The following is a 27,099-nucleotide window of genomic DNA, read 5'->3' on the forward strand; positions in this document are numbered from 1 at the left end:
ATATTTCTTGTCTGAGCAAATATTGCTCGTTTGATGAATTAGATGAATTACTGAATATTGATATTTGAATCAATATTGCTAATTTGAGCAAATATTGCTCGTGTGAGCAAGTATTACTCACGTGAATAATTAAATATTATAATTGAATCAATATTTCCTAGTCCGGGCAAATATTGCTCGATTGAGCAAATATTGCTCGATTGAGCAAATATTGCTCATTTCATGAATTATTGGCAGCGCGACCAAATAAAAATATTAAATTAAAATATTGGTAGCTGGACCAAGTATAATTAATTAGAATGTTGATTGTTGGATCAACATAAAAATATTGGTGTTTGAATCTGTTCAGGATTATGCTTTAAAGAGCATTTGATTCAAAACTCTAATTTTTGATCGACTGCTGATCATTTGATGATTTACTGAAAATCAATTACTGAGCGAGAGAGGGACCGGCTACATGGGATGATGGCAGACCATGTAGCGCCTAGGTGCTCGAATGAGCATGCACCAAAGTTGTTTAAAAACCAGTTGATGAAATGATGATTAAATGGGGGTTTAATCATTTATTAAAATAGTGCTCGTCTGAGCATTTGGAAATAAAACCTAATTATGGAGAGATGAGGGACCGACCAAGAGGGCATGGAACCGGCCCTTGGTGGTTGGGGGGGGCGACTGACGGTCGTTTGATGAAATTCCAGTTATTTGGAAAGAGTTTGAACCCAATATGAACAAATTAGGTCAAATTAAGAAGATGTGTGGGACCGGCTCCTTGCAGGCCAAAGGGCCGACCCTGGTCAGTCATGGTGACATTCCAGTGTCCGTGTCTCAGTCTTGAGAGTATTGGTATTTTCTAGTGCGCGTTTGAGAAATATTTTGGATTTCCAGAAGAGTTTGATCTTGACTGAAATTCTCAATTTTGCTTGAATGAGCAAGTAGAACATTGCTCTGCGATCAATATTTTAATAATATTAAAATAATAATATTTTAATATTTTTCGTGAGTATCCTAGTCGGTCATGTGACCATTTGACTTTTTGGATTTTTGATGGTTTGAGCAATATTTGAGAAAATATGGAAAAACCAGGATTTTTGCTCAAACAAAGGAGTTTCATGAGATGAAGGAAATAATAATGATAATAAAATAAGGGATCATAAGGTGTGGGACCGGCCAAGGCTATGGCATGGCCGGCCGGCTAGTAGGCCCAGTCCCGTGACACCTTTCCCTATTTTTTAATTATTTTTCATCGTGTGAAGGAAATATGGAGAAACTGAGAGTTTTGCTCAAACGAGGAAGTTTGCTCAAATGAAGGAGTTTTCATGAAATAAGGAAAATAATAGATTAAAATAAAATAAAATAAAATAAGGAAAGCGGGGGACCGGCCACAGCGGCATGACCGGCAGGCCGGTGGGCTCGGTCCCACGCCTCTTGTTTATTTATTTAATATTATTTTCCTTCCTATTTGCATGGGTTCCTCGTTCGTCCATACTTTTGAATGCTCGTTCGTGCGTTTGGGTGCTCGTTCGTGCATTATTATTAAGTACAGTCGCACCATTTTCTCGGGGCTTACTTGGTGGTGGCCCGGATACCCGTACGTTGAATATTTATTACTAACTTATGGAATTCTGCTGGGAAAAGCCGTGAATTGAAGTAATGAAATATTATAAAGAACGTATAATATTTTCTAGAAATTTGATTGATGAATATTGCGACTAGAAATAATTAATTGATGGCTCTATACTAGCAGGCACGCAGTCTAAGAGCATTATAATTGTTCGAAGATCGAGGTATGAGTTAGTAGAAGCGCGATACTCGTTCTAAATGTTTATTTTGTATAATCAGGGAACATTGAGACATCCTGAAAACATTATTGCTCTATACTAGTGATTAATACATCTAGGAGCCCTCCAATCATTTTCAATTTTATGCAGAAGTGATTACTGAAATTGCTTAGTATCGATGAAACATGTCGTGGTCTCAATTTAGAGACTGTACATTCATGTATTCTATGAGAGGCAATACACTCAACCATAAATTCTTATGGATTTTATGAGAGGCAATACACTAAATCAGAGATCATCGTAGCATGAGATTTCATGCTTAAACGAGAGACATGAGTCTCAATACTCGTCTGATTACTGGATCAGGAATATGTAGGGTTATGGTTTTACGATTTTAGCCTTTGTCAAAAATCCACCATCAACAATGGTATGTGTGAGTTACCATTGTCGTCTTTCAAGGATGTTTCAATGATTGAAATGAAAGTTTAGAATGATTACCCATGTCTGGATACAACACGGTATGCATACCTAGTATGTGAACTGTATTGTGATGATTCAGGTCTGGAACTCTTGTTTGCATACCTAGTATGCGAACGCATTTACCTGAGAAGGTCCGGAAATCTTGTTTGCATACCTAGTGTGCGAACAGGTTTACCTAAGTTGGGTCCGGAACGGTTGTTCGCGAACCGGGTTTGCGAACGGCTTGACTAGGCCAAGGTCTGGAGCTACTGTTCACGTACACAGTTTTCGAACACAGTGGTGAAGTTCTAAAATCAGTAATATATGATTCTCATACTCATGAACTAAAACATTTATGATTTAAGGAGTGCAAATTAACTTTGAAAATCATGGCTTAATGTTCATGAATTGATTCTTGTGTAAGTACTTTGTACAATCACGAATCAAACCGATTTCGTTTCAATTTGTTCATGAATATTTCTATGAGATAGTGAAAAATTGAAAAAAAATCTATCTGAAACACAATTAGATTCATTTGATTATGTATCATGATTTATTGAAATGTTCATATGGCTAAATTTGGTCAACTGCTATTGAGCCAACCTAATATACACGTTTAGGTACGGTTACCCATATCTAAATATAAGTATATTTAATTTGTGTGTAACAAGCTAAGACCATCTAGTAGTGGATATTAATTGCTTAATTTCTAAGCAGACTTAGCTTGGATCTTAAATCAGGAGTTCATCTAACGGTGAATATTGAATGCTTTGTTACTAAGCTATCTTAGCTTTGATTATAAGCAAGCCTGATTTGGAAGATTATATAAGGGAGAACTCTAGCAACTAAAAAACCTAATCCCATCACTTTCTTGTGTCCTGATTGCAAACTAAAGTCGATTCTCCTTTAACCTAAGTTTTCCAAAACCATTATTAGGTTAACGACTTGAAGACTTCATTTGGGATTCGTGAATCCAGATCCAACTATTTTCTTTGTAGTTGTGTATTCTGATCTTACTTGTTATATCGTATTGAGTTTTATCTTCTCTAAGATTTACTCGAGATTTATCTCCGATAGGTAAGATATAAAAAGTAATCACAACAGTTCTTCGTCTCAGACTCTTGTGATTCTACAATAACTTTTTCTGTTAATCAATTAGGTTATTGTGAGGTGACTAATATTTCTAGGCTGCTCTTGGGGACTATAAGACCGGATTATTAGTTGGTTCCTTCTCACCTTGATCTTTGTATCAAAAGACGGAACAAAACAGAATAAATAATAGACATATCTATGAGAGACAGATTTGTTTATAAGTTTTCAACTTTTGGTCGTAGCAACTCTTAGTTCTGGGTGAGATCAGCTAAGAGAATGTGTGCAGAATCCGACGTGGTTTTAGAGGCGTAAGGAATGCGACTGTACCTTAATCGGTGTGACACTTGGTTATGGCACTAAATTCTAGTCCGAAGTTAACATGTAGTAGGCTAGAGTCTGTGGCGGCTTAATACAGTGTGGCGTTCAAATTTGGACTAGGTCCCAGGGTTTTTTCTGCATTTGAGGTTTCCTCGTTAACAAAATTTCTAGTATCTGTGTTATTTCTTTTCTGCATTATATTTTTTTATATAATTAAAATATCACAGGTTGTGCGTAGTTCAATCAGTTGAGTCCGACCTTGATTGTTGGATAAAACTTGATTGACAATTGGGCATTGATCTTTGGTACCGTCCAAGTTATTTCTCATATCAATCAGGCTCGTGGATTTCTATCTGTTTGATATGCTGATTGTATTGAGAAAGAGATAAAAACTCTTTGATATAATTCTTGACTGAGTCTCGCTTTTAAGTTGGTGCTCTCAGAATTAAATTGTAGTCTAGTCCATACATATTGCCGAACAAATTATTGGGTGTGGTTGTTATACCCCCGCTTTTTCAATTGGTATCAGAGCATGCAAACACGATAAAACCTCATAAGTCTGTGTTTGTAGCAAGTTGATTCTATGGGAAAATGTGCTATCTCAAAAAACGCGTCACCAGTCCAGAAACATTCAGATATAATCCAAAGGTTGGATTCAGTTGAGGAATCTCTCACATCTTTATCGTTGCCTGAAACGGTGGACAACTGGGAAACACGCTTGTAGGAACAGTTGGATGAGCTTTCAGATGAAAGTGATTCAGATGTTGAAAAAGATGTTGATGAGGAAGTCTCCAAATATATCAAGATGTTTGACCATCTCATAAAGAAAAAGAAGTCAATGTCATGTATGATTAAGTTTTTGACTCCTCTCTGTCAAGAAAACAATAAAATGAGAAAACTCTTTAAGGTTATGATTGTGGATATAATCTGTTACAATCCTTTCTTAAAGATCATGAAGAAGATGTACGTTCAAAAAATTGTGAATATGAAAATCTTCGTCGAAATCTCTTTGTGTTGAAAGAAAAACTTGCAGAATCTGAAGCAAGGTGTGACTCTCAACAAAGTTATTTCAGTGACACAAAAAATGCTCTTCTCTATCGAAAAAAACAATTAGAGCCTGACCTAATTGCTGCTTACAATAAGGTCAAATTGTTGGAAGAAGACTTGAAAAAGTTTAGCGCTAGCTCAACCAAATTATCCACTATACTTGGAGCATGTAAAAAACATCGTGATACACGAGGTCTGGGATATAAAGGAATAGACGCTCCAAGTATTAGTAAGATTAGTGTTGTTCATGCTAATAGTAATTTCCAACATAAGAATCTCACTAATGACAAAAGTGATGATCTACCTCCTACAGCTGAAGTACCAAAGAAGGTTCGTTAACCTCTAAAAATAGCTCACATGAGATCAGGTATTAGCATTCCATTCAGTTGTCATTGTTGTGGAAACAAAGGTCACCTTGAAAGGGTAATGCAAAAACTTCATAACACTCTTGTTTGGATGTCTAAAGAAGTGATCAAACTTGTATCTCATATTACTGGTTTTAATTTTCCAACCTTTAGACAGACAAAGTGCTGTGATGAGTCAACCTTTGTCTGTAAGGGCAGTGCAAAAACTTTTCACAATTGTAACAATTGTCAAAGGGATAATGTTATAAGGACGGATGATTGTCTTCGTGTTCCAATAAGAAGAAAGGTGGTTTTGTGAAAGGAAAATCTTTCAAACTCTTCGTCTGTGGTTGAAGAAAGTTTTGGATCGAAAGACTCAACCTTTCCTAAATACATTCATATCAATAATCGTGTTTCGGAACTCAAGACCAGTATCAATAGACTCAAGGCAACATTAGGAAGGCAAAGAAGGCAACAACTTCGGGTATTTCTTATCCTTTTCCTATTGATTCTCTTGAGACTAACTTTATTGATTTGTTTAATGTTTCTCAAGAAAGAAATGGAGAGAAATTCAACACCTTTGATGAGCAAAATGCTCATCATGTTACAACTTGACTACTTTTGTTTTGTGCCTCCTCCATTGAGACCATGTAAGGATGCAAAAGACTTTCGAGAAGACATCTTCTTCTTGACAAAGTGGTATTTGTTGTACTTTTTTTTTTGGTGTGTATGAAAAGAAAAACGATCATCTTACTGCCAATCCTTGCTCCAGTTAATATTTGCTCTTGTTAATATGAATGATCATTAACTTTTTGTTAAAGTAATTCACCTTGTTGCAAGCAATGAGAAACTTCAATAAGTCCTTCCTTCAAACATACAGTTGATTTGTTGTTTTTCAATAAATCTCTTGTGCGCTAAATTTATTTATTGAGCTAAGATATTTTGCCTAAAGTTTTAAAAAATTGTTTTTTGATGATCGGGTCAAAAATTTATTTCTGGTATAGGCTCCATTGGTTCATTGGTTCTGAACATTCTTATTCATGACCATGAGGGACCCGTGATGTAGATCCAGGATCGAACGTATGGTTCCAACACCAACGTGTTTGGAAAGAACTATATGTGACCCTAAATTTTTTATTCCTAGGATATATATATATATATATATATATCTAAGATTGAATTCCTGATTTCTTAGATATATGAATGTTCCGTAACCTCAAGAAACCTTCTTGGGATATCATGAACTGCACGATGAATGGATGCAAAAAAGAAGACAAAATTGAAGTTGACAAGGTTATTGAGTTTCATGACAATCCTCTCACCATAACCTGTTACTTTGCATGCGATCATGAAGACGATAGACCTGTTCATATGTCATCTTCTCTGAGATTTTGGGGTTGTACATGAACAACTTGCAATCGCAACAAAGAATCTTGTTTTTCTGAAGGCTGAACTGAAGAAAGCGGCTGATGATCTTGCTATTGTTCGATATCTAATTGCTGACTATGTCTAAGTCTTTCAGTATGGTTTTAGGTTTAATTATATCTAGGAAACTTCTTATGAGAATTTATTCTTTTGTTTAAGAAGGAAAACGAAGGTTTGGAATAACAATTATTGTGATTACACATAGCTATTTCAATGATTTTCATATCGCAATGTTTTTATATTTATTTATTTAAATTTAATCTTTTTGATTTCATATATTGCAATTGTTTATTAAATATATATGTGTTTACGTTCGTAAACTGTGCTTATCTCATGTATGCTCAAAGGTTAAGTCTATTATGCCATTATGCAAATATTAATAAAATATATAATGAACTTTTGAAAATTCCGCAGTATTGATCTTTCCCTGATCCACTTTTATGTGAAAGTATTGTATGGATCCGTAAGTTTTCTTATGTTGAGTGTTTCCGATTAAATTAATCAATAAGGTCTCCTTGTGGTTAATTTATTCGAGTTTACTGGATACAAATCCATGTGATTTGTTAATGTCCAGAGAAATCCTTCTTTTCTTGTAAAAGTAAGGTCGCTCATGTTGTTCTCTTGGGAATGACATCAAATGGGGCAGAGTTCTTAAATGAACTTGTGCTTAATTGCCATATCTTTGTGGGGAGTGCGGCTGTGGAATATTGTAGGAGTTATCTTGTATCTTTATAAACTCCTTGATGAATATACTAAGTTTCGACCATGTGAAATCATCGAAACAAAGTTGATATGTTCTCTTTTAGTCATGAATTATCTTTTTTAAAATTTCATTATGATCCCATAGTTTTCGTACCTTTGCCAAAAAGTACATATGACAAAGGGGGAGAATTATTTGGTAGTTCACACTACATACATACGGATCATTATTATTTGTACCCTAATAATTCACACTAGAAATGGGCTTACTTGGGCCTAATATGATCCTTTTATTAGTCAAAAATAGCCAACTAGGCCTCACCAAGACTATACATGGAAGCCCATGAGGAAGGGTCCAAGTAAAGAGATAGAAGTCACACGTCAGCACTGTCGCGTCAACAGGCATCTCCAACCAGCGTCTGTCACATCAGCAGAACAGGCACAGTCTGAAATCAGCTGGACAATGACGTCATGGTGACATCAACAAACTTAACGCCGTCACGGACGTTATGACGCCGTTAAGACAACATCCAATCGCGTCGTTAGTAGGTAACGGCGTTATGACGTTGTTAGCAGCAACGTTAGAAGGTCAGCATGACGTCATCGATGATGCCAGCATAGTGACGCAAGCGTAACGTCGTCAGACGGTTGTCTTCTCAGGCGTCGGTCTTCTTCTCCGGCGACGATGCAACCAGTCCGGCGGCCGAACTGAATCCATACCGGCGGCAGCATTGGTACTTCTGTACTTCATGTGTTGTTTATTTCCATAGTCCCTGGATTTATCCACCCCACTCGTTTGTTCTGCAGGATGTTTTCACCCAGTCGAGCCAAGCCGAGTCGGCTCAGCCGACTGAGTTGCTAGTCGAGCCAAGCCAATGGCTCACCGGATTTTTCCGCCGCACGATGTTAACCTTGCAGATTTATACCCCCCACTGTGGGCTTAGGCAAACTATTCTTCTTGGGCTTGGAATTTGTAATCATTTGTTTGGGCCAACCCTTTGCACCATTCTGCTTAGCTAATTCCATAACCCTAGAAGAAGATTCAGGAAATGTCTAGAAGGTTTGTTAACAATTCATTTCCAGGAGGCATGCGGGGAAGCATGCAGGGCAGATTAATGCCAGGAGGCATGCAGGGCAATTGAATACGATTCATGCCTACCTCGAAATTAGAGGAAGACCCTAATTCACAACATATAAATACAGGGATTCACAACCCTAACAAGTAAGCAATCTTCTCTAGACAAAACACTTGTGAAAACTCTAGATAACTTAAGCATGGGAGGGTTTTTTGCAGGTACCCCCCCCCCCCCCCCCAAAAAAAAAAAAAAAAAAAATTGTTCACGTGAAGAGAAAGACAACGTTTCGATCATCAATTCAATCACCATCAGATTCGTGTTTGAGGTATAAATATTTTACCATCCAAACATTGGCGCCGACTAAGGGGAATCGAGAAAAGATAATCGTGTTTTCCCAAATCGAGCTATGGCAATAGTCAAACAAACTGCGCGAAGGGTCGATTCTGTTAGTAATCCTCGACAGCACAGGAGACGCGAACCTGAAAGGCACGAGATTGAGGTTCAGTCAGCACCGTCAGTACCCACTGGAAACAAACAGGGTCGAGATCGTGTTCGTGACAGAACCACAGATCGTGGCCAGGATCGAGATCGTGTTCGTGACAGAACCCCAGATCTGAATAATCGGAGAAGCGAAAAAAGACCAATGATCGAAGACGAATGAATGGATGTTGACTCCATACCTGATGGAAAAAACTCACGAGTTCGAGAAGACAGAGGGCTTGTATTCGGCAGCCCATCAAGGAGGAATAATGATCGACATGACACGCGAGATGGACGAACCGCGACTCCTAGTACGGAGGTGTAGATGGTGGATTTTCGACAAAGGCTAAAATCGTAAACCCATAATTATACAAACTCCTGATCCAGCAATCAGATGTGAGTATTGAGACACATGTCTCTCATCGAATCCTCTGACTGAGAATACTGTCTCTCAGAGTACATGCAGATATGTAGTCTCTTGGCTGGACAACGACATATCTCATGAATACTGAACACTTCAGTAATTATTTCTATATAGAATCACGAGATTGACGGCTCCTAGACAGCTTGCTCTGCTAGTATAGAGCGATAACGTCTTCAGGATACAAACAACAAGTTTCCCTGACTATATAAAGGATATGAAGCTCCAGCAAGCTCATGTCAGAATAATTAATGCTCCTAGACAGCTTGCTCTGCTAGTATAGAGCCATAAGTTAATTATTCCTAAATTCTTGGATTCATCCACTGAATTTCCGAAAATATTCAAATATTTTCGCAATATTTCGTTACTTCAATCTATGGTTCTTCCCATCAGAATTCCATGGGTTAGTAATAAATATTCAACGCACAGGCGTCTGAGCTACCTCCGAGTAAGCCCCGACTCAAAAGGTACAAGTGTACTCAATGATGATGCACTAACAATCACCGCACGAACGAGTATTTCAAAATACGACGAAACGATGAACCTATGCAAAATAGGAAGGAAAATAATAAATAATTAAAATATTGACCAAGGCGCCAGGGGATTGGGCTCACCGACCCGCCGGCCGTGCCGTGGCCAATCCCACGCTAGTTTTATATTTTATCATATTTTTTGCTATTTTCCTTGATCTTATGAAAATCCTTTCATTTGAACAAACATCCTTCGTTTGAGAAAACTCCTAAGTTTCATGGTGCTTCCTTCGCACGAAGGAAATAATATAAAATTGGGAAAAATATTGTGGGGCGTGATTGTTGGCCAACCGGCCATGCCTTGATCCCGGCTGGCCGCACACCTCATGGTTCCTCATTATTTTATTTTCCTAATCTCATGAAACTCCTTAATCTCATGGTATTTTCATAAATCCATGAAAAATATAATATAAAATTAGGGAAACCAGTGGGACCGGGCCCAAGCCGGCCGGCCATTCCTAGCCGGTCCCACACGTCCCTTTATTTTATTATTATTATTTTAAGGTTTCCTTGATCCCATGAAATTCCTTGATTTCATGGTATTTCTCTAAAATTATGAAAATTCCTTCAAATCATGGAAAAAATACATAAAATTAGGGAAAACACACGGGACCGGGACCCAATCGGCCGGCCAAGCCTCAGTCGGTCCCACACACCCTTATTTTATTATTTTTTAATATTATTTGCTTCCTTGATCTCATGGAAACTCTTTCACTTTAAGGAAACTCCTTAATTTTAACAAAACTCCTTGATTTCATGATATTTTCATAAAATCATGAAAAATAATATAAAATTAGGAAAAGGCACCATGGGACCGTGGTCACTAGACGGACGGCCATGCCTTGGCTTCAGCGGTCCCACACCTCATTATTCCTTTATTTTATAATTATTTTCCTTCATCTCATGAACTTTCCTCGGTTTCAGCAAAACCATGATTTTGTCATATTTTCTCAAATGGTTGCTCAAACGCACGCCATAAAATATCAAAATTCTCAGGATTGAGACACGGACACCCTGGCGAAGTGAGCATGTTACCTTGATCGACCAATGTTGGCTATTTGGCTTGCAAGAAGCAGGTCCCACGTATTTTCACGATTTGACCTAATTTGCGCAATTGCAATATTAGGTCAAAAACTCTTCCAAATAATTTTGGAATTTCATAGAATGATCGTCAATCGATCCGGTGACCACCCAGGGCCGGTTTCATGACCCCTTGGTCGGTCCCTCACCTCTTCATAATTAATTAGGTCTTGTCACCTAAGGCTCAGACGAGCATTATATGAAAAATGATTGAACCATCATTTGATCATATTTTCACCAACTCTTCAAGGGGTCTTGGTATTTTCTCACGCGAGCATATGGACGCTACATGGTCGACCCACGATCTCATGTAGCCGGTCCTCCTTCATTCCATGGTTAAATTTTCAATAAACTATCACTCGGTCATCAACTGATCAAATTAGGGTTTCTGAGTCCAAGGATCATAATTCCATATTCGAACGCTAATAATTTTACGGCGATCTCATGATCACCATTTTATTATACTCGGTTCAACTACCAGTATTCTAATTAATGTTTTATTTCGGTCACGCTGCCAATAATTCAACAGACGAGCAATACTTGCTCAGATGAGCAATATTTTCTCAAACCAAGGAATATTGGTTCAACTATCAATATTCAACAATTCATCGAATGAGCAATACTTGCTCACCTCAACGTGAGAATTACACCTTTGTCTCAACGAACACGTTCAATTCATGAGTTTCAGAATATTTTGCAGAATCATGTTCAACTCAGCAAATACATGGACTCATCGTCCCATGAAGTCAGCAACTGACTAAATACACGTCTGCCCTGCAGACTCCACGTTCACGAGACATCAATCGTGTCACTTGGGGGGATATCAACTAGGGTTTTGGTCTGGCGGTCTACGACACGTGTGTTCATACACACGATGGAATGTGAGAAAGTCGTGCAATCAGTTGAAGGAATTAACAAAGTAGTGGATGGAGAATCGACCAAGTCTTTGCACGATGAGCAACTGGTTTCAAACACGATTTCCACTTCCCCACTCTTTGATTCCATCAACTGTCACACTTCATGGGATCATGGTGTCTACAATTCCAGCAATATAAATAAGTCTTTGAATCATGATTGAAGATAGAACAAGAATCTCACGTCTCACAGGCAACACGAGATCAACACCTCATCAATTGAGCAATTACTCTCAACTGAGCAATTACTCTCAACTGAGCAACTTCAATCATTCGGAACTTATCTTATTCAGAATACATAACACACCCATAATCTTTGATTACCATTGATTCCACACATTTCTCAGCTTCCCTGCTACAGATCAACCCATCCTCTCTTGTGACCGAATTTACTCTGGAACGGCCATTGTCTTGGTTTAGGCCGGAGTACTACAGATTGATCTCTCGAATTCAAAGCACTCCCTTCTTGCAGTGCATCTGTGTGAGGTTGAACATTTCGCTCGGTTTAAGGAGTCTCCTCCGTACGGTCGTCTTTTAATCCCGTGAAAACCAGCAAATCGTTTGCCCCATCTACAGATTGGCGACCAAAGTGGGAAATCATTCTCTCGGTTGCAATCTCACAATTTCATAAGATGGCAGGTCGTAGGTCCGGGTTAGTCACAGGTTCCAACGCAAACGGCGCTAGCACTAGCAACAACAACAACGACAGCGAGGATATCCCGGAAACGATTCTGGCCTCTAACACTGACGGTGGTGATGTTACTCCTCCTCACGTCAACGCGGAGGGTCATACTTTGTTCGGCCGACACCCTGAGGAAGTCAGTGGAAATCCACCACCTACCATTGTTGATCTCATAAAACTGTAAGAGACTCTTGCAAAGAATCAAACCGATATGGCTACAACACAGAAGGAACTATTTAATCAACTGAAAGTGTCACTGATACAATGTCAGGGAAGACCCAAGGAAAAGGAAAAGAGAAGGAAAAATCCTCAGACGCTGATCCTGAGGTAATTCCGATTCATACAGTGGATGATGATGAAGTCCGCAAAGCTGCAGACGATTCATCGGCGAAGGAGTTATCAAACTTCATCACTCGGGAGGATTTGGAACGCCTTTTGGAGAACCGTGGAAAATACAAAACCCCACATGTCCATCGTCACCAGCCTCCGTACCCTGCTGCTACGCAAAGGATTCCTCTTCCAAAAGTTTATACCTCTCCAACCTTCACTTTGTATGACGGAAAAGGCAATGCTCGGGAACATGTTTATTGGTTCCTGGAATCCTTGGGTGAACATGAACATAACCATGTTGTTCTCCTCAAACAATTTTCAAAATCCTTGAAAGGCAGGGCATACACCTGGTACAACAACATCGCACCAGGAACTATCAACAATTGGGGAGAAATGATTAATGCCTTCTACAGAAAGTACTTCTTTGTGTCAGAGCAAATTAATCTTTCCGATCTTGGAAGAATGTTTCAGAGGAACAATGAACATCCCAATGACTACGTGAAAAGATTCAGAGTCCAGGCCCTGGACTGTCATGATCCAAACGTCATGTAGCAGCAACTGGTAGACTTGTGTATCAACGACATGATCCCGGTCTACAAAACTTTATTGGAAAATCTTCGTTTCCAGACCTTATCAGAGCTTCATGAAGCGGCAAAGAGATCGACAACTACTGCGCCCGCTTTACTGGAAAGAACAAAAGCTACAAAGGCTGAAGAACCGCGAGACACTCGAGGTAGCAGACGTCTGATCAAGAAGCAGTAAAACCTCCAGCCTTCCAAAAATACTGTTGCAGAAGGAAGAAAACGAAAATCCAAACATCCGCGCAAGCATACCTCAGCTCCTTCAAAAGCACAAAGGAAGGATAAGCAAGATGCACAAGCCTCTGACCAACGCACAAGAGTTCCTGATCAAGAAGCACCTGACTTTCCTTTTTCCATTCAAGAGGTGATATAACTCCTGGATGTCTGGGTCCAAGATGGTGCAATCAAGTTGCCATATGTCAAGAAAGAACCAACTTAATAAGACATGGAAAGTCCTCGTTGTTGCCGCTTCCACAGGTTCGTCAATCATCCCACAAGTGACTGCGGAGTTTTGAAGCACATTTTCAAATAGAAGGTTGATCCACAATAGCTTCAAATGGGGACTGAAAGAGTGCACAAGAATCCTCTCCGAGTCATAACCTTTATACTCTCTGAACAACCTATCAAAGAGGCAGTTCAATCCTTTGTCGAACGTGAATTGCTTTATCCGTCGAAGGCACAAAGGAGAGACATGTTCACAGTACTGAACCACATCGTGTCAAGAAGTCCATTCCGAAAATACTTCTTGAGCCTCCAGCCACAGACCAAGAGATGTACGACTGGGGACTTCTTACCACAGTCAATCCCAGAAGAAACGAATTTGGAAGAACGTTGATCGATGTTGGCACCGCCATCAACAACATTTCACTAAAAACCATAGATCCACATGCATCACTCTACAAGGAGCTACTCATTCTCCCACCTCAATCAGAGACCTTGAAGGAACGCTCGGAAATACTTATGGCTACATCACTCTCAAAGTGAACATAAGTTCAACCTGGACGGAAACCAAGTTTCACATAATCAGGAGATCCAGGATATGACATATCCTTCAGACGAGCGTGGATCCACGCTGAAAGGATGGGTACTTACAAAGCGCCTTTGGTTACACATCTCTCCAGCGAAGAAAGTTCTGATCCAAAAGGTTTGGCGGACGTTCCATCATCAGAGCACTTGGAGGAATTTCGAACTTTGACGAGGTTGAAACAAGAACCTGCAAAAGATACATAGACATTCATCAAAACGTCATGTACTCAGGCAAGTCTCATTCCTCCCATGTCTATGTTATTTATTTCCTCACATGCTATCTTAGCATGGGAACTCAATTCTGCTAGCAACTCTGCAAGACGTTATGAATGGTGGCTTCACCGCATTAGTATTTTACCAAGTGGTCCAATCTGACGTTTCTCCGAATCAAGCACTGAAACATTCATTATTGAGATGATGTCCAAACATGGCAAAGAACACTTTGGGCGTTTCTCCTGCAAGTCCATGTGTTCCACAAAATCAGAAAGCTCTGATGTCTGCACAAGTGTCGAATCCCACTACCGCAACGAAAGGGATGCTGAATCAACAGAAGATACTCCAGGGCCGATATGATCAAACCCCTAAGACATTCGATTCTTAAGGAATATACGCTTCAACGCTCAAGCATCTAAGAAGCCATCAAATTGTACTCCCAATCAAAGAGTACAACACAAATATCTCGATGATGACACATGGATTCAACACCAGCACAATCAAAGTGTAACTAAACTACAATCGATAAGTCTTCATTATCTCATGATAAGACTTCTGAAGCATATGCAACATCATTCATACATGGATGTCACTAATTCCTTCAATATCACTGGGCAACCTGAGGTGATTCCGTGAAACTTCATCAACGGGTTTTCGCTACATCACAAGCCCCTGCATGATTGAGGAACTTTCTCTCTTCACCAATCACATCCACTATGAAAACTCTTGATGCCATCTACCGCAACAATGTCGACTCACTAACAAAGCCAGTTCGTGATAAACTTATGCTTTCAGGAGCATTCAAGTTGAACTCTCAGTACACCTTCATCTTACGGACGCTCAACTCATCAACTAGTTCGTGAATGTAAAAGGCTCACTGGATGAAGTAGCAAATATTATATCTATAATCATGGTTCTATCCTTTTCGGTCTTTGGAGCAACTTCAACCACGATATCAACATCAACAATAATCTCTAGAGGAACACCATCCATGATCTCAGCATCGAGAAGGATCTCGGGAGCGTTATCATTCATGGTCTCAGTACCAACAACGGTCTTAGGAGCAACATCCTCAGGGCTTTATCAACTAATCATTCTCTCAAGTATTGCTCGATGAAGCAGACTTCTCCAAGCACTAATGATTCATATAAAGGCGTGTAGACATGATATATGTTCACATGAAAGTCTTTCTGAAGCTTGCACGACGAACGGGCACAAATCAAAGTCTTCTACAAGATGTTCTTATCACCTCTACAAATGACATACGACATGCTCCAGGACATGGGTTTACAAAAACGTACCAATGGGTGAGGAATGGGACAATACTTCCTCAACAAAATATGTTCCTCTATGTTTCTTCTACAACATACCAAAAGGGCGCATCAATCGGACATAGGAGCTGAAAGATATGGCCTTTACGGTCAGGTCTGCGGAGTCTGAAAATTTTGTACTGGATTACAAATTACAAATGTGCACGCTTCGTTGGATGACCTATACAACTCCAAATTGAGTGATTCTTTTCCCATTAGATAACTCAGCCTCTTAGCTTCAAAAGTTGGGGTCAAGCATCAAATTCAGATCTTGTATGAGGTCCCTACAACTTCCAGAGCGTATAACATGCAAGCGACAATTCTTAGGCGGGATTCATGACTTCCACAGTCGATCGGTGTCCACCAGGTCTTTCCACTAAGTACTTCATCAAGATACCTCCAACTTATACCACCTAGGTCTTTACATCAATTTTTATACCTGGGTCCTCTATCCAAGTCTTGCCAGAAGAAGAGAAAAGGAAAAGGAGAGATTTAACAAAATACTGGGGACTGACGGTCCACTGATCATGACGATCAGTTTCACAGTCCAAGACTCATGGAACCAGACTCTCATGTGCTAATCATTCATCATAAAATTAATGCTACCACTGGGACATGAAACCATGGTCATTACATCATCCCCTCTCGAGAGCAACCTCAGCTATGGTCCCGTGACCAGGGTTTCAGAAGTGATGTTTCTACGACTGACAGAAACAAGATGGCACTACAAGCACCATGCTCATGTATCAATCAAAGGGTCCTGATCTCGAATGAATAAATGACATTAAAATCCTTCACCAACCGTTCAAGATACAAGCGAATGGTCTAAGAACACAACATGGGTGTTTTACAGCAAGCTCGTCTGAGATGATTTTACACTGTCATGTACAAACCGATGAGCTGGGAGAAATTGGTGAAGAATATAGGAGTGGGTCATATACCATTCTATTCGTATAAATGTCCTCTACAACTTATCCAAAATTCAAAGCAATTGAAGAAACGAGCAAGGAGATGTGGCCGAAACATTGGACAACATACAATCTGAAAAAGTGCTGAAAGTCTCCTGGAAGTTTACTGTTTCGCCTTTTTCAGGCCCTAAACATGCTCAAAACTCAAAAACCTTCTTTTTTAAAGCTGGGAAATTTTCTGGGCTTGAAGATACATATGTAGATCGCGAAAATCCGACTTCGAACGAAGATTCTACGGTGTTTTTTCTAAAATGCTGAAGTCTGAAATTTTCTGGTGACGTATTTCAGCAAAATTACTCGTATACTCACATGGATACTCATTCATTCATTCACAAATCAGAAATTTCATACTTCTATGAAGAGATTACAGGATATATACTTACTAGGGGAGTCTCTAAATCATTTGAAGGTTCGACAATCTCCATTGGCAACGCCGCTATCTCCATTCGGTTTGGGATTTCGGGAATTCTCCATATTCCCATATCCCAAAGAAGAGCACGCTTCATCAACATGATTCTTGTCTACAATGATTTCTTCCTGGATTCATCATCAACAACAATTATTATTATTTCATTCAAGGAGATGCCACGACCACCTGCACGAAAAAGGATACTTACGTCGACTTCTTCATCAGTGTTGGATTCATGAATTGTTTGCCCGGGAACAAGTTGAAGACCGTCAATCGATGGAGCAAAAGTCTGAAAGAAATAACAAACCTTGGTCTCATGATCCTAATTACACGGGAAAAGTCATGACACAAGAAGCGCTAACAACTCACCAAAGAAACGGCTGGGGACTACACGTCATTTGGTAACATCCTATAGTCCTTACTTCTGGGTTCTCCGCTCCCGTAGACTTTCTTCCATTTCCGTGGAGTCTACATTGATCCAGGATCTCACTACACGATCATCCTATGGTAAAGCTAATGAAATAACCACGAGTACAACTCAGTATGAAGGATCTCTCACCATCACCCAGAGGTTCTAGAAGTACCATTTCTTAAAGTTTCGTCTGTAGAGATGTTATCTCTGGAAACACCATATTTGGAAGAATCATCATGGGAGTCAGTCATTCTCTCAAAGTGGCTACTTCAGCACATCGTTCATACAAAGCGCAGGCTTCGACAGAACAATGAATCATGGAATAAATGTGCTCACAACAGAGTCTACAAAAATGGTAACCTTCTAACTCTTACCTATTTACAATTTCACTAGCGTAGTGATTACAATCTCGAGAATTCGTTCGCTCTTTCAAACCTGCAAACACGAACAAAATTCATTATTCAAAATCATGACTTGATTTTTATAAAATCGTGAACAACCCACGTAAATTTTTTACTATGTAAACATTCACTGGTTTTTAAAAATTGGACAGACGTCCATTCTACAATTGTGAAAACTCACATACAAACATTATTTCACCATGTATGATTGTATACTTCCAACAGTTGTTCAAAATCAAAACATTGATTTTACAAAATATATATATTTAACCTAAAACTCATGTAAATTTGAAAAATATATCTATATATTTTTTTTGCTCTCTCGCACGAGCATCTGTCTTTGAAGCGAGAATATATTTTCAAATATTTCCGAAAGCTCGAAGATAAATTTTTTTATGAAAGCTCATAAACAAAATTTTATTACTAACATACGCACGTCTGTTCAAAAAAAAATTTCTCTCGTACGAGCATCCACCTTTGAAACAAGAGTTTATTCTACTTTGTGAAATCTCACGTACTTAAAAAATAAAATTTTGTTTTTCGTGAAAGCTCATAGACAAATTTTTTATCATTAGACACAGGTCTATTTCGTTTGTTCCTTGAACTAACGAACGAACGAGCGTTTATTCCTAAATAAGGATTTCTTTTGGGGCGCGGCCCGTGAATCCTAAACCGAGCAAGGTCCCGTCATCAAAATCAGCGGTTCAACACCAATTTATGCTCATTAGACAATGCTCTATCATGCTACTGGGATCTCCATTCAAGTCGTGGTTTGCTCGTACTATAAAAAATCCGGTAACGTCTTAACTTACGACTTAAGTTCAATTGCTTATATTGTTTATGACCGGAAAATCACCATTCAATGCTGGCTGAGGAACACGGCTTTCCTCACTAAGCAAGGGACTTAATGTAGCTGGTGGATTTCCGGCAAAGGCTAAAATCGTAAACCCATAATTATACGAACTCCTGATCAGTAATCAGATGTGAGTATTGAGACACGGGTCTCTCATCGAATCCTCTGACTGAGAATACTGTCTCTCAGAGTACATGCAAATATGTAGTCTCTCGGTTGGACAACGACATATCTCATGAATACTGAACACTTCAGTAATTATTTCTATATAGAATCACGAGATTGACGGCTCCTAGACAGCTTGCTCTGCTAGTATATAGTGATAACGTCTTCAGGATACAAAAAACAAGTTTCCCTGACTATATAAAGGATATGAAGCTCCAGCAAGCTCATGTCAGAATAATTAATGCTCGTAGACAGCTTGCTCTGCTAGTATAGAGCCATAAGTTAATTATTCCTAAATTCTTGGATTCATCCGCTGAATTTCCGAAAATATTCTAATATTTTCGCAATATTTCGTTACTTCAATCTATGGTTCTTCCCAGCAGAATTCCATGGGTTAGTAATAAATATTCAACGCACGGGCGTCTGAGCTACCTCTGAGTAAGCCCCGGCTCAAAAGGTGCAAGTGTACTCAACGATGATGCACTAACAATCACCGCACGAACGAGTATTTCAAAATACGACGAAACGATGAACCTATATAAAATAGGAAGGAAAATAATAAATAATTAAAATATTGACCAAGGCGCCAGGGGATTGGGCTCACCGACCGGCCGGCCGTGCCGTGGCCAATCCCACGCCAGTTTTATATTTTATCATATTTTTTGTTATTTTCCTTGATCTTATGAAAATCCTTTCATTTGAACAAACATCCTTCGTTTGAGGAAACTCCTCAGTTTCATGGTGCTTCCTTCGCACGAAGAAAATAATATAAAATTGTGAAAATTATTATGGAGCCGTGATTGTTGGCCAACCGGCCATGCCTTGATCTCGGCCGGCCGCACACCTCATGGTTCCACATTATTTTATTATTATTTTCCTAATCTCATGAAAACTCCTTAATCTCATGGTATTTTCATAAATCCATGAAAAATAAAATATAAAATTAGGAAAACCCGTGGGATCAGGCCTAAGCCGTCCGGCCATGCCCTAGCCGGTCCCACACGTCCCTTTATTTTATTATTATTATTTTAAGGTTTGCTTGATCCCATGAAATTCCTTGATTTCATGGTATTTCTCTCAAATTATGAAAATTCCTTCAAATCATGGAAAAAATAATAAAAATACATAAAATTAGGGAAAACACACGGGACCGGGCCCGGCCGGCCATGCCTCAGCCGGTCCCACATGCCCTTATTTTATTATTTTTTTAATATTATTTGCTTCCTTGATCCCATGGAAACTTTTTCACTTTAAGGAAACTCCTTAATTTTAACAAAACTCCTTAATTTTAACAAAACTCCTTGATTTCATGATATTTTCGTAAAATCATGAAAAATAATATAAAATTAGAAAAAGGCATCATGGGACCGTGGTCACTAGCCGGCCGGCCATGCCTTGGCTTCAGCGGTGCCACGCCTCATTATTCCTTCATTTTATAATTATTTTCCTTCATCTCGTGAAGTTTCCTCAGTTTCAGCAAAATCCTGATTTTGTCATATTTTCTCAAATAGTTGCTCAAACGCACGACAAAAAATATCAAAATTCTCAGGATTGAGACACGGACACCCTGGCGACGTAAGCATGTTACCTTGACCGACCAAGGTTCGCTCTTTGGCTTGCAAGAAGCCGGTCCCACGTATTTTCACGATTTGACCTAATTTGCGCAATTGCACGTATTAGGTCCAAAACTCTTCCAAATAATTTTGGAATTTCATAGAATGATCTTCAGTCGATCCCGTGACCACCCAGGGCCGGTTTCCTGACCCCTTGGTCGGTCCCTCACCTCTTCATAATTAATTAGGTTTTATCACCTAAGGCTCAGACGAGCATTATATGAAAAATGATTGAACCAGCATTTGATCATCTTTTCACCAACTCTTCAAGGGGTCTTGGTATTTGCTCACGCGAGCATATGGACGCTACATGGTCGACCCACGGTCTCATGTAGCCGGTCCTCCTTCATTCCATGGTTAAATTTTCAATAAACTACCACTCGGTCATCAATTGATCAAATTAGGGTTTCTGAGTCCAAGGATCATAATTCCAGTTTCGAACGCTAATAATTTTACGACGATCTCATGATCACCATTTTATTATACTCGGTTCAACTACCAGTATTCTAATTAATATTTAATTTCAGTCACACTGCCAATAATTCATCAGACGAGCAACACTTGCTCAGATGAGCAATATTTGCTCAAACCAAGGAATATTGGTTCAACTATCAATATTCAACAACTCATCGAATGAGCAATACTTGCTCACCTCAACGTGTGAATTACACCTCTGTCTCAACGGACACGTTCAATTCATGAGTTTCAGAACATTTTGCAGAATCATGTTCAACTCAGCAAATACATGGACTCATCGTCCCATGAAGTCAGCAACTGACTAAATACACGTCTGCCCTGCATACTCCACGTTCACGAGACATCAATCGTGTCACTTGGGGGGATATCAACTAGGGTTTTGGTATGGAGGTCTACGGCACGTGTGTTCATACACACGATGGAATGTGAGCAAGTCGTGCAATCAGTTGAAGGATTTAACAAAGTAGTGGATGGAAAATCGACCAAGTCTCCGCACGATGAGCAACTGGTTTCAAACACGATTTTCACTTCCCCACTCTTTGATTCCATCAACTGTCACACTTCATGGGATCATGGTGTCTACAATTCCTGTAATATTAATAAGTCTCTGAATCATGATTGAAGATAGAACTAGAATCTCACGTCTCACAGACAACACGAGATCAACACCTCATCAATTGAGCAATTACTCTCAACTGAGCAACTTCAATCATTCGGAACTTATATTATTCAGAATACATAATACACCCATAATATTTGATTACCATTGATTCCACACATTTCTCAGCTTCCCACCTATAAATCAACCCATCCTCTCTTGTGACCGAATTTACTCTGGAACGGCCATTGTCTTGGTTTAGGCCGGAGTACTACAGATTGATCTCTCGAATTCTAAGCACTCCCTTCTTGCAGTGCATCTGTATGAGGTTGAACATTTCGCTCGGTTCAAGGAGTCTCCTCCGTACGATCGTCTTCTCAATCCCGTGAAAACCAGCAAATTGTTTTGCCCCATCTACAGGAGGAAGAACTGTTGCGCCGTCAACTGAACGAGGTGGAGAAAGAGAACGCTCTCCTGAGATTAGAACGTGAGAACCAGTCTCGACCGAGGGCTGGTAATCTGAACAACCAGAAGGGTCGGTCTGTATGAGAACGTCTTGGAAGTAGAGTTAGCCTGCGGGATGTAGACCAAAACAGAGAAGTGATCGATCTTGATAGACTAAAGAAAAATTTGTTGGTCAGTGGAGATCTACCTAGACGAAGGCGTGTTCGAGACTGGCGAGCAGGGACCCGAGCACGACCAACTACAACTCAGCAGAGTACGACCAGAACTACCACCCGCTCAAAGCGTCTCAGGAATGACGAAGATGAGGTTCGAGATCGGCACAATGAGAGAGAATTTTCGCACGATAACTATGCTCGTTCGGAGCAAGGCAGAGCTGGAAAAAGAATAAGATCCAAAGTTGATATTCCAGAGGATCGGGACTATGAGCAGGAAGACAGTTCCTCTGATGGCGACGTAAGCGCAATAACGGATGCTCGCCTCTGCAAGATGATCGAGAAAGTAATGTTGAAAAAGCGCTCCAGAGAGGAAAGGATAGACAGGTTGCATCGAGCCGCAGGAGCTCCTTTCAAACTGAATATCAGAGAATTCAGGCCGCCAATGAATTTTCAAGTTCCCAAGCTTCCAGAATTCGATGAGAAAACAGATGATCCAGATCAACATGTTTTACACTATGAAACTGTCATGACTCTGTATCAGTACATCGATGAGTTGATGTGCAAAATGTTTCCACAATCACTGACTGGTGGAGAAATAACGTGGTTCAATCAGCTCCCGGCACAGTCGATCGGGACTTACCATAGGCTGGTTGACGAATTCTGCTCTCACTATAAATAAAACATATGTGATCGGAAGGGATACCACACACTGTTCCTTCTAGGAATTCGGAAGGAGGAAAGCATCAGACAGTTTACTCGACGCTTCAAGCAAGAGTTGGCCGATGTGGATGGTGCCAACGATCAAGTCGTCATCGCAGCTTACAAACATGCATACCAATATGATCAAAGAGGTGTGTACGGTTCCTTGGTCAAGAGACCACCAAAGACTCTGGAAGAACTGTATTAGTGAGCAGAAGAATACGCTCGAGTGGAGGATGATTATAAAGCTCGAGAGACAAGAGAAGTTAACAGATCATCTAATCATCAAAATGATGGGAAGAAATACAAGTCAAAGAACCATTCGAGTGGACAACATAACGATCAAGGTGAACTTAGAGAGAAAAATCAAGGGGAACGGATGAAAACTGGATATCAGAAATATCATGATATGAAGCTGACACCATTGAACATGCGGCTTACCGAGTTGTATGAAAAAATAAGCAAGGATTTGAGCCCCCCACGGCCTTTGCCAGCAGAGACACGTGATAAGATCAAATACTGCAATTATCATAAAGATCATGGTCACAAGACTGAGAATTGTCGCTCTTTACAGATCGAAGTCAAGCGAATGATAGACGCTGGAAAGCTACAAGAGTACGTGAAAAGGGATTCTGGGAAAGGTTCGGGACAATTTGGCGCAACACATGTGATTAATGCACATGTGATTAATGTCAGTCATGTCAGGATCCATTCAATGACCAGACGGGCATCAGAAGATGTGACCAGGAGAAATCTCAGGCAATTAAAGGAATGGTACGTGACAAATCACATCGATTTTGTCACTGGAAATGGAGCAGAAATTCTGGAGCTTGGATGCACAAAGATCGAAGTTTTCTGAAGCATACATGATAGGTGTATATGCTCCCCACAATGATGCTATTGTTATAACAGCTTGGATTGGCATGTTCCAAGTACACCGTATTCTAGTGGATACGGGAAGCTCAGTGAGCGTGCTGTTTTCAGGAGCCTATTCCTTTATGAATCTCTCGCACGACTTTATCGAGGAGGACGAAAATACAATTATCGGATTCAGTAGAGAAGTTACAAAGGCGATTTGGAAAGTAAAGATGCCTATAACAGTGGCTGACAAGTCCGTTCTAGGTAGTTTCTTGTCGCTGGATTGTCGAGCTCCTTATAATGCGATCGTAGGACGAGACTGGCTGCATGCAATCAGTGCAGTCACATCCTCGTATCATCAATGCCTGAAGTTTATTACCCGTAAAGGAGTCATGAAGGTTAGAAGTGACCAGATGGCCGCCCAAAAGTGTCACGAGAATGCTATGGATGAATACAGGAAATCAGAAGTTAGTGGGCACCATATCCTGCGAGTCGAACAAAAATAACAATTACAAAATCCCCCCTCCAGAATCACATGTGGGAGAGGACGCGGCTGAACCCCCAACAGTAAAGAAACTGATCGAGGTTCAGGTTGGGGATGAGAAGCATAAAACCACGTTCGTAGGGGTAGATCTACCCGCGCACAAATGCGATAGTTTGATTACATTGTTAAGAGCAAACGTTGACGTTTTCGCCTGGATTTTTGCTGAAATGCCTGGGATTGATCCGAACGTAGCCTGCCACAGGCTAAATATCGATGAGAAGTTTCATCCAGTTCGTCAGAAAATTAGGAATATGGCGCAAAGCAAAAAATATGGAGTTGCTGCAAAAGTCGAGAAGCTGTTGGAAGCAGGATTTATACGACCGGTACAGTATCCACGATGGTTGTCCAATGTCATCCCGGTTCCAAAGAAGAATGGTAAAATTCGTGTTTGTATCGATTTTGCTGATTTGAATAAATCATGTCCAACTGATCCGTACCCACTTCCGCGGATCAGAGATTTGGTGGATGCAACCTCAGGGTACGGAAGATTGTCATTCATGGACCGATTTTCAGGGTATAACCAAATACCTTTGTTCAATAGAGATCAAGAGCATACTTCCTTTGTGACTGACAGAGGAGTTTACTTCTATACTGTAATGTCTTTCAAGCTAAAGAACGCAGGGGTGACCTACCAACATTTGGTAGATCATATGTTCAAAGATTTGATTGGGAAGACGATGGAAGTATATATCGACGATATGGTAGTGAAATCTGAGAAAAAAGAGTCTTATTTTCCCGATCTAACAGAAGACGTTCGCTATCTTGATGCGATACCGTATGCAGCTCAATCCAGCAAAATCTTCATTCGGGCTATCCTCGGGAAAGTTCCTTGGGTACTTGATGACGCACATAGGTATCGAGGCAAAGCAGGAGCAAATTAGGGCCATCAGAGAGATGCCATCCCCAAGAACAAAGAAGGAGGTCCAGAAACTAGCGGGACGATTAGCAAATTTAAATCGTTTCATTTCACGATCGTCGGATCGATTCAAACCATTCTTTGACGTTTTGAAGAAAGCAGTGAATTTTGGTTGGACGGATGAATGTGAAAGAGATTTCAATGAAATCAAACAATATTTGTCAACTCCCACGGTATTGGTGAGTCCAAAAACTAGGCAACTTGTCAGAGTTTATCTGGCTGCAACGGAGAACGATGTAAGTGCAGTGTTGTTTGTTACGGATCCACATGAAAAGCATGTTTACTTCGTAAGTAAATCTTTGACGGGGGCGGAAACACGATACAAAAAAGTTGAAAAGATATCACTTGTACTGTTGCACGCATCTCGTCGCCTCAAACCATATTTCCAACGGAGACAGATTGTAGTCTACTCTGAATATCCACTAAATAGAATCCTAGAACGCGCTGATGATTCCAACCGACTAGCCATATGGTCGAATTTTCTGGTGGCGTATGAAATCAAGTACGAAACCAGAACTGCAGAAAAGGGACATGCACTGACTGCGCTGTTAGCAGATTTCCATGTGAACGACATAGGAACAGTTACCGAAGAAGAAAAGTTGTTGAACAAACCCATAAATTCAACCACTAATCAGACTGGGCGCGAGTCCGCAATGGAGATTGATACACCTGGGCCACTATGGACTGTGTTTACTGATGGGTCATCAAATGTTGGTGGAGCTGGAGTTGGATGTGTCATCCTTACTCCCGAAGGTTCGAGGATCGAGAAAGCGATTAGATTAGGCTTTCGAGCATCAAAAAATGAAGTTGAATATGAAGCAGCAATTATCGATTTAAAAGCTGCCAAACAGTTAGATGCGAAGAACGTGAAGCTGGTAACTGATTCTACGCTAGTAGTTAACCAGTTTCTGGGGACCTACAGATCCAAGGAAGACATGATGGCCCTATATTTAGATCGTACGAGAGAGCTGGTAAATGAATTCGACCAATTATCTATTGGGCAGCGACCACGGTTGGAAAACAGGCACGCAGACGCTTTAGCATATCTGTCTTTCGTAGTCGAAACTGATACCACTCGTTTCATTGTAGTGGATTTCCAAGAGTTACCTAGCATCTTCGACAGCCACTTTGTTCTGGCTCTCGAACACGCTAGTGGGGGCGAGAGGGTAACTACATCAGCACGGGAACATGTCGAAAACATTGACAACAATATGGATGTTGACAGCCCAGTGTTAGACGATTCAAGCAATCCTGCTGAAAACGCTTCAGACTGGCGTCAACCTTATATTCGGTATTTGACAACCAGTGAACTCCCAGAAGATGAGCAACTCGCTTCAAAAGTGAAAAGAATGCATGGAGATATTCAATGATCGAGGGACAGTTATACCACAAACGTGTAGCTTTGGAGCTATTCTTGCGATGCATATTAGTCGAGGAAGGAAAACAGATATTGGCAGAGGCTTATGAAGGGATATGTGGCAACCATTCTGGAGGGCGCAGTCTCGCGCACAGGATACTTACCCTGGGGTACTTCTGGCCATACATGCAAAAAGATGCTAAAGAATACGCGCAGAAATGTGTGCCATGCCAAGAGCACGCTCCAATTCCTAAAAGGCCCGCCAACGAATTGCATCCAGTTTTTAGTCCATGTCCGTTCGATAAGTGGGAACTAGACATCGTCGGACCACTCCCCCGAGCTCCTGAAAGAGTGAAATATGTACTGGCTGCAACTGATTATTTTACAAAATGGGTTGAGGCAGT

The 27,099-nt window shown here is 40.3% G+C and overlaps 2 protein-coding genes across 2 annotated transcripts; both read left to right on the forward strand.

Annotated features, from left to right (window-relative positions):
• The first annotated feature begins 8,644 nt into the window (after nt 1-8,644).
• LOC113312954 (zinc finger CCCH domain-containing protein 13-like) lies at nt 8,645-23,000 on the forward strand. Its single transcript, XM_026561685.1, has 3 exons — nt 8,645-8,830; nt 22,122-22,240; nt 22,343-23,000. Exons 1-3 carry the CDS (start codon nt 8,645-8,647, stop codon nt 22,998-23,000), a joined length of 963 nt encoding a protein of 320 aa, XP_026417470.1.
• Nucleotides 23,001-25,316: 2,316 nt separating this feature from the next.
• LOC113312955 lies at nt 25,317-26,708 on the forward strand. The gene has a single exon (XM_026561687.1). It carries the CDS (start codon nt 25,317-25,319, stop codon nt 26,706-26,708), a length of 1,392 nt encoding a protein of 463 aa, XP_026417472.1.
• Nucleotides 26,709-27,099: the final 391 nt, after the last annotated feature.

Source organism: Papaver somniferum, chromosome 9 (genome assembly GCF_003573695.1).
Source record: "Papaver somniferum cultivar HN1 chromosome 9, ASM357369v1, whole genome shotgun sequence".
NCBI lineage: Eukaryota > Viridiplantae > Streptophyta > Magnoliopsida > Ranunculales > Papaveraceae > Papaver > Papaver somniferum.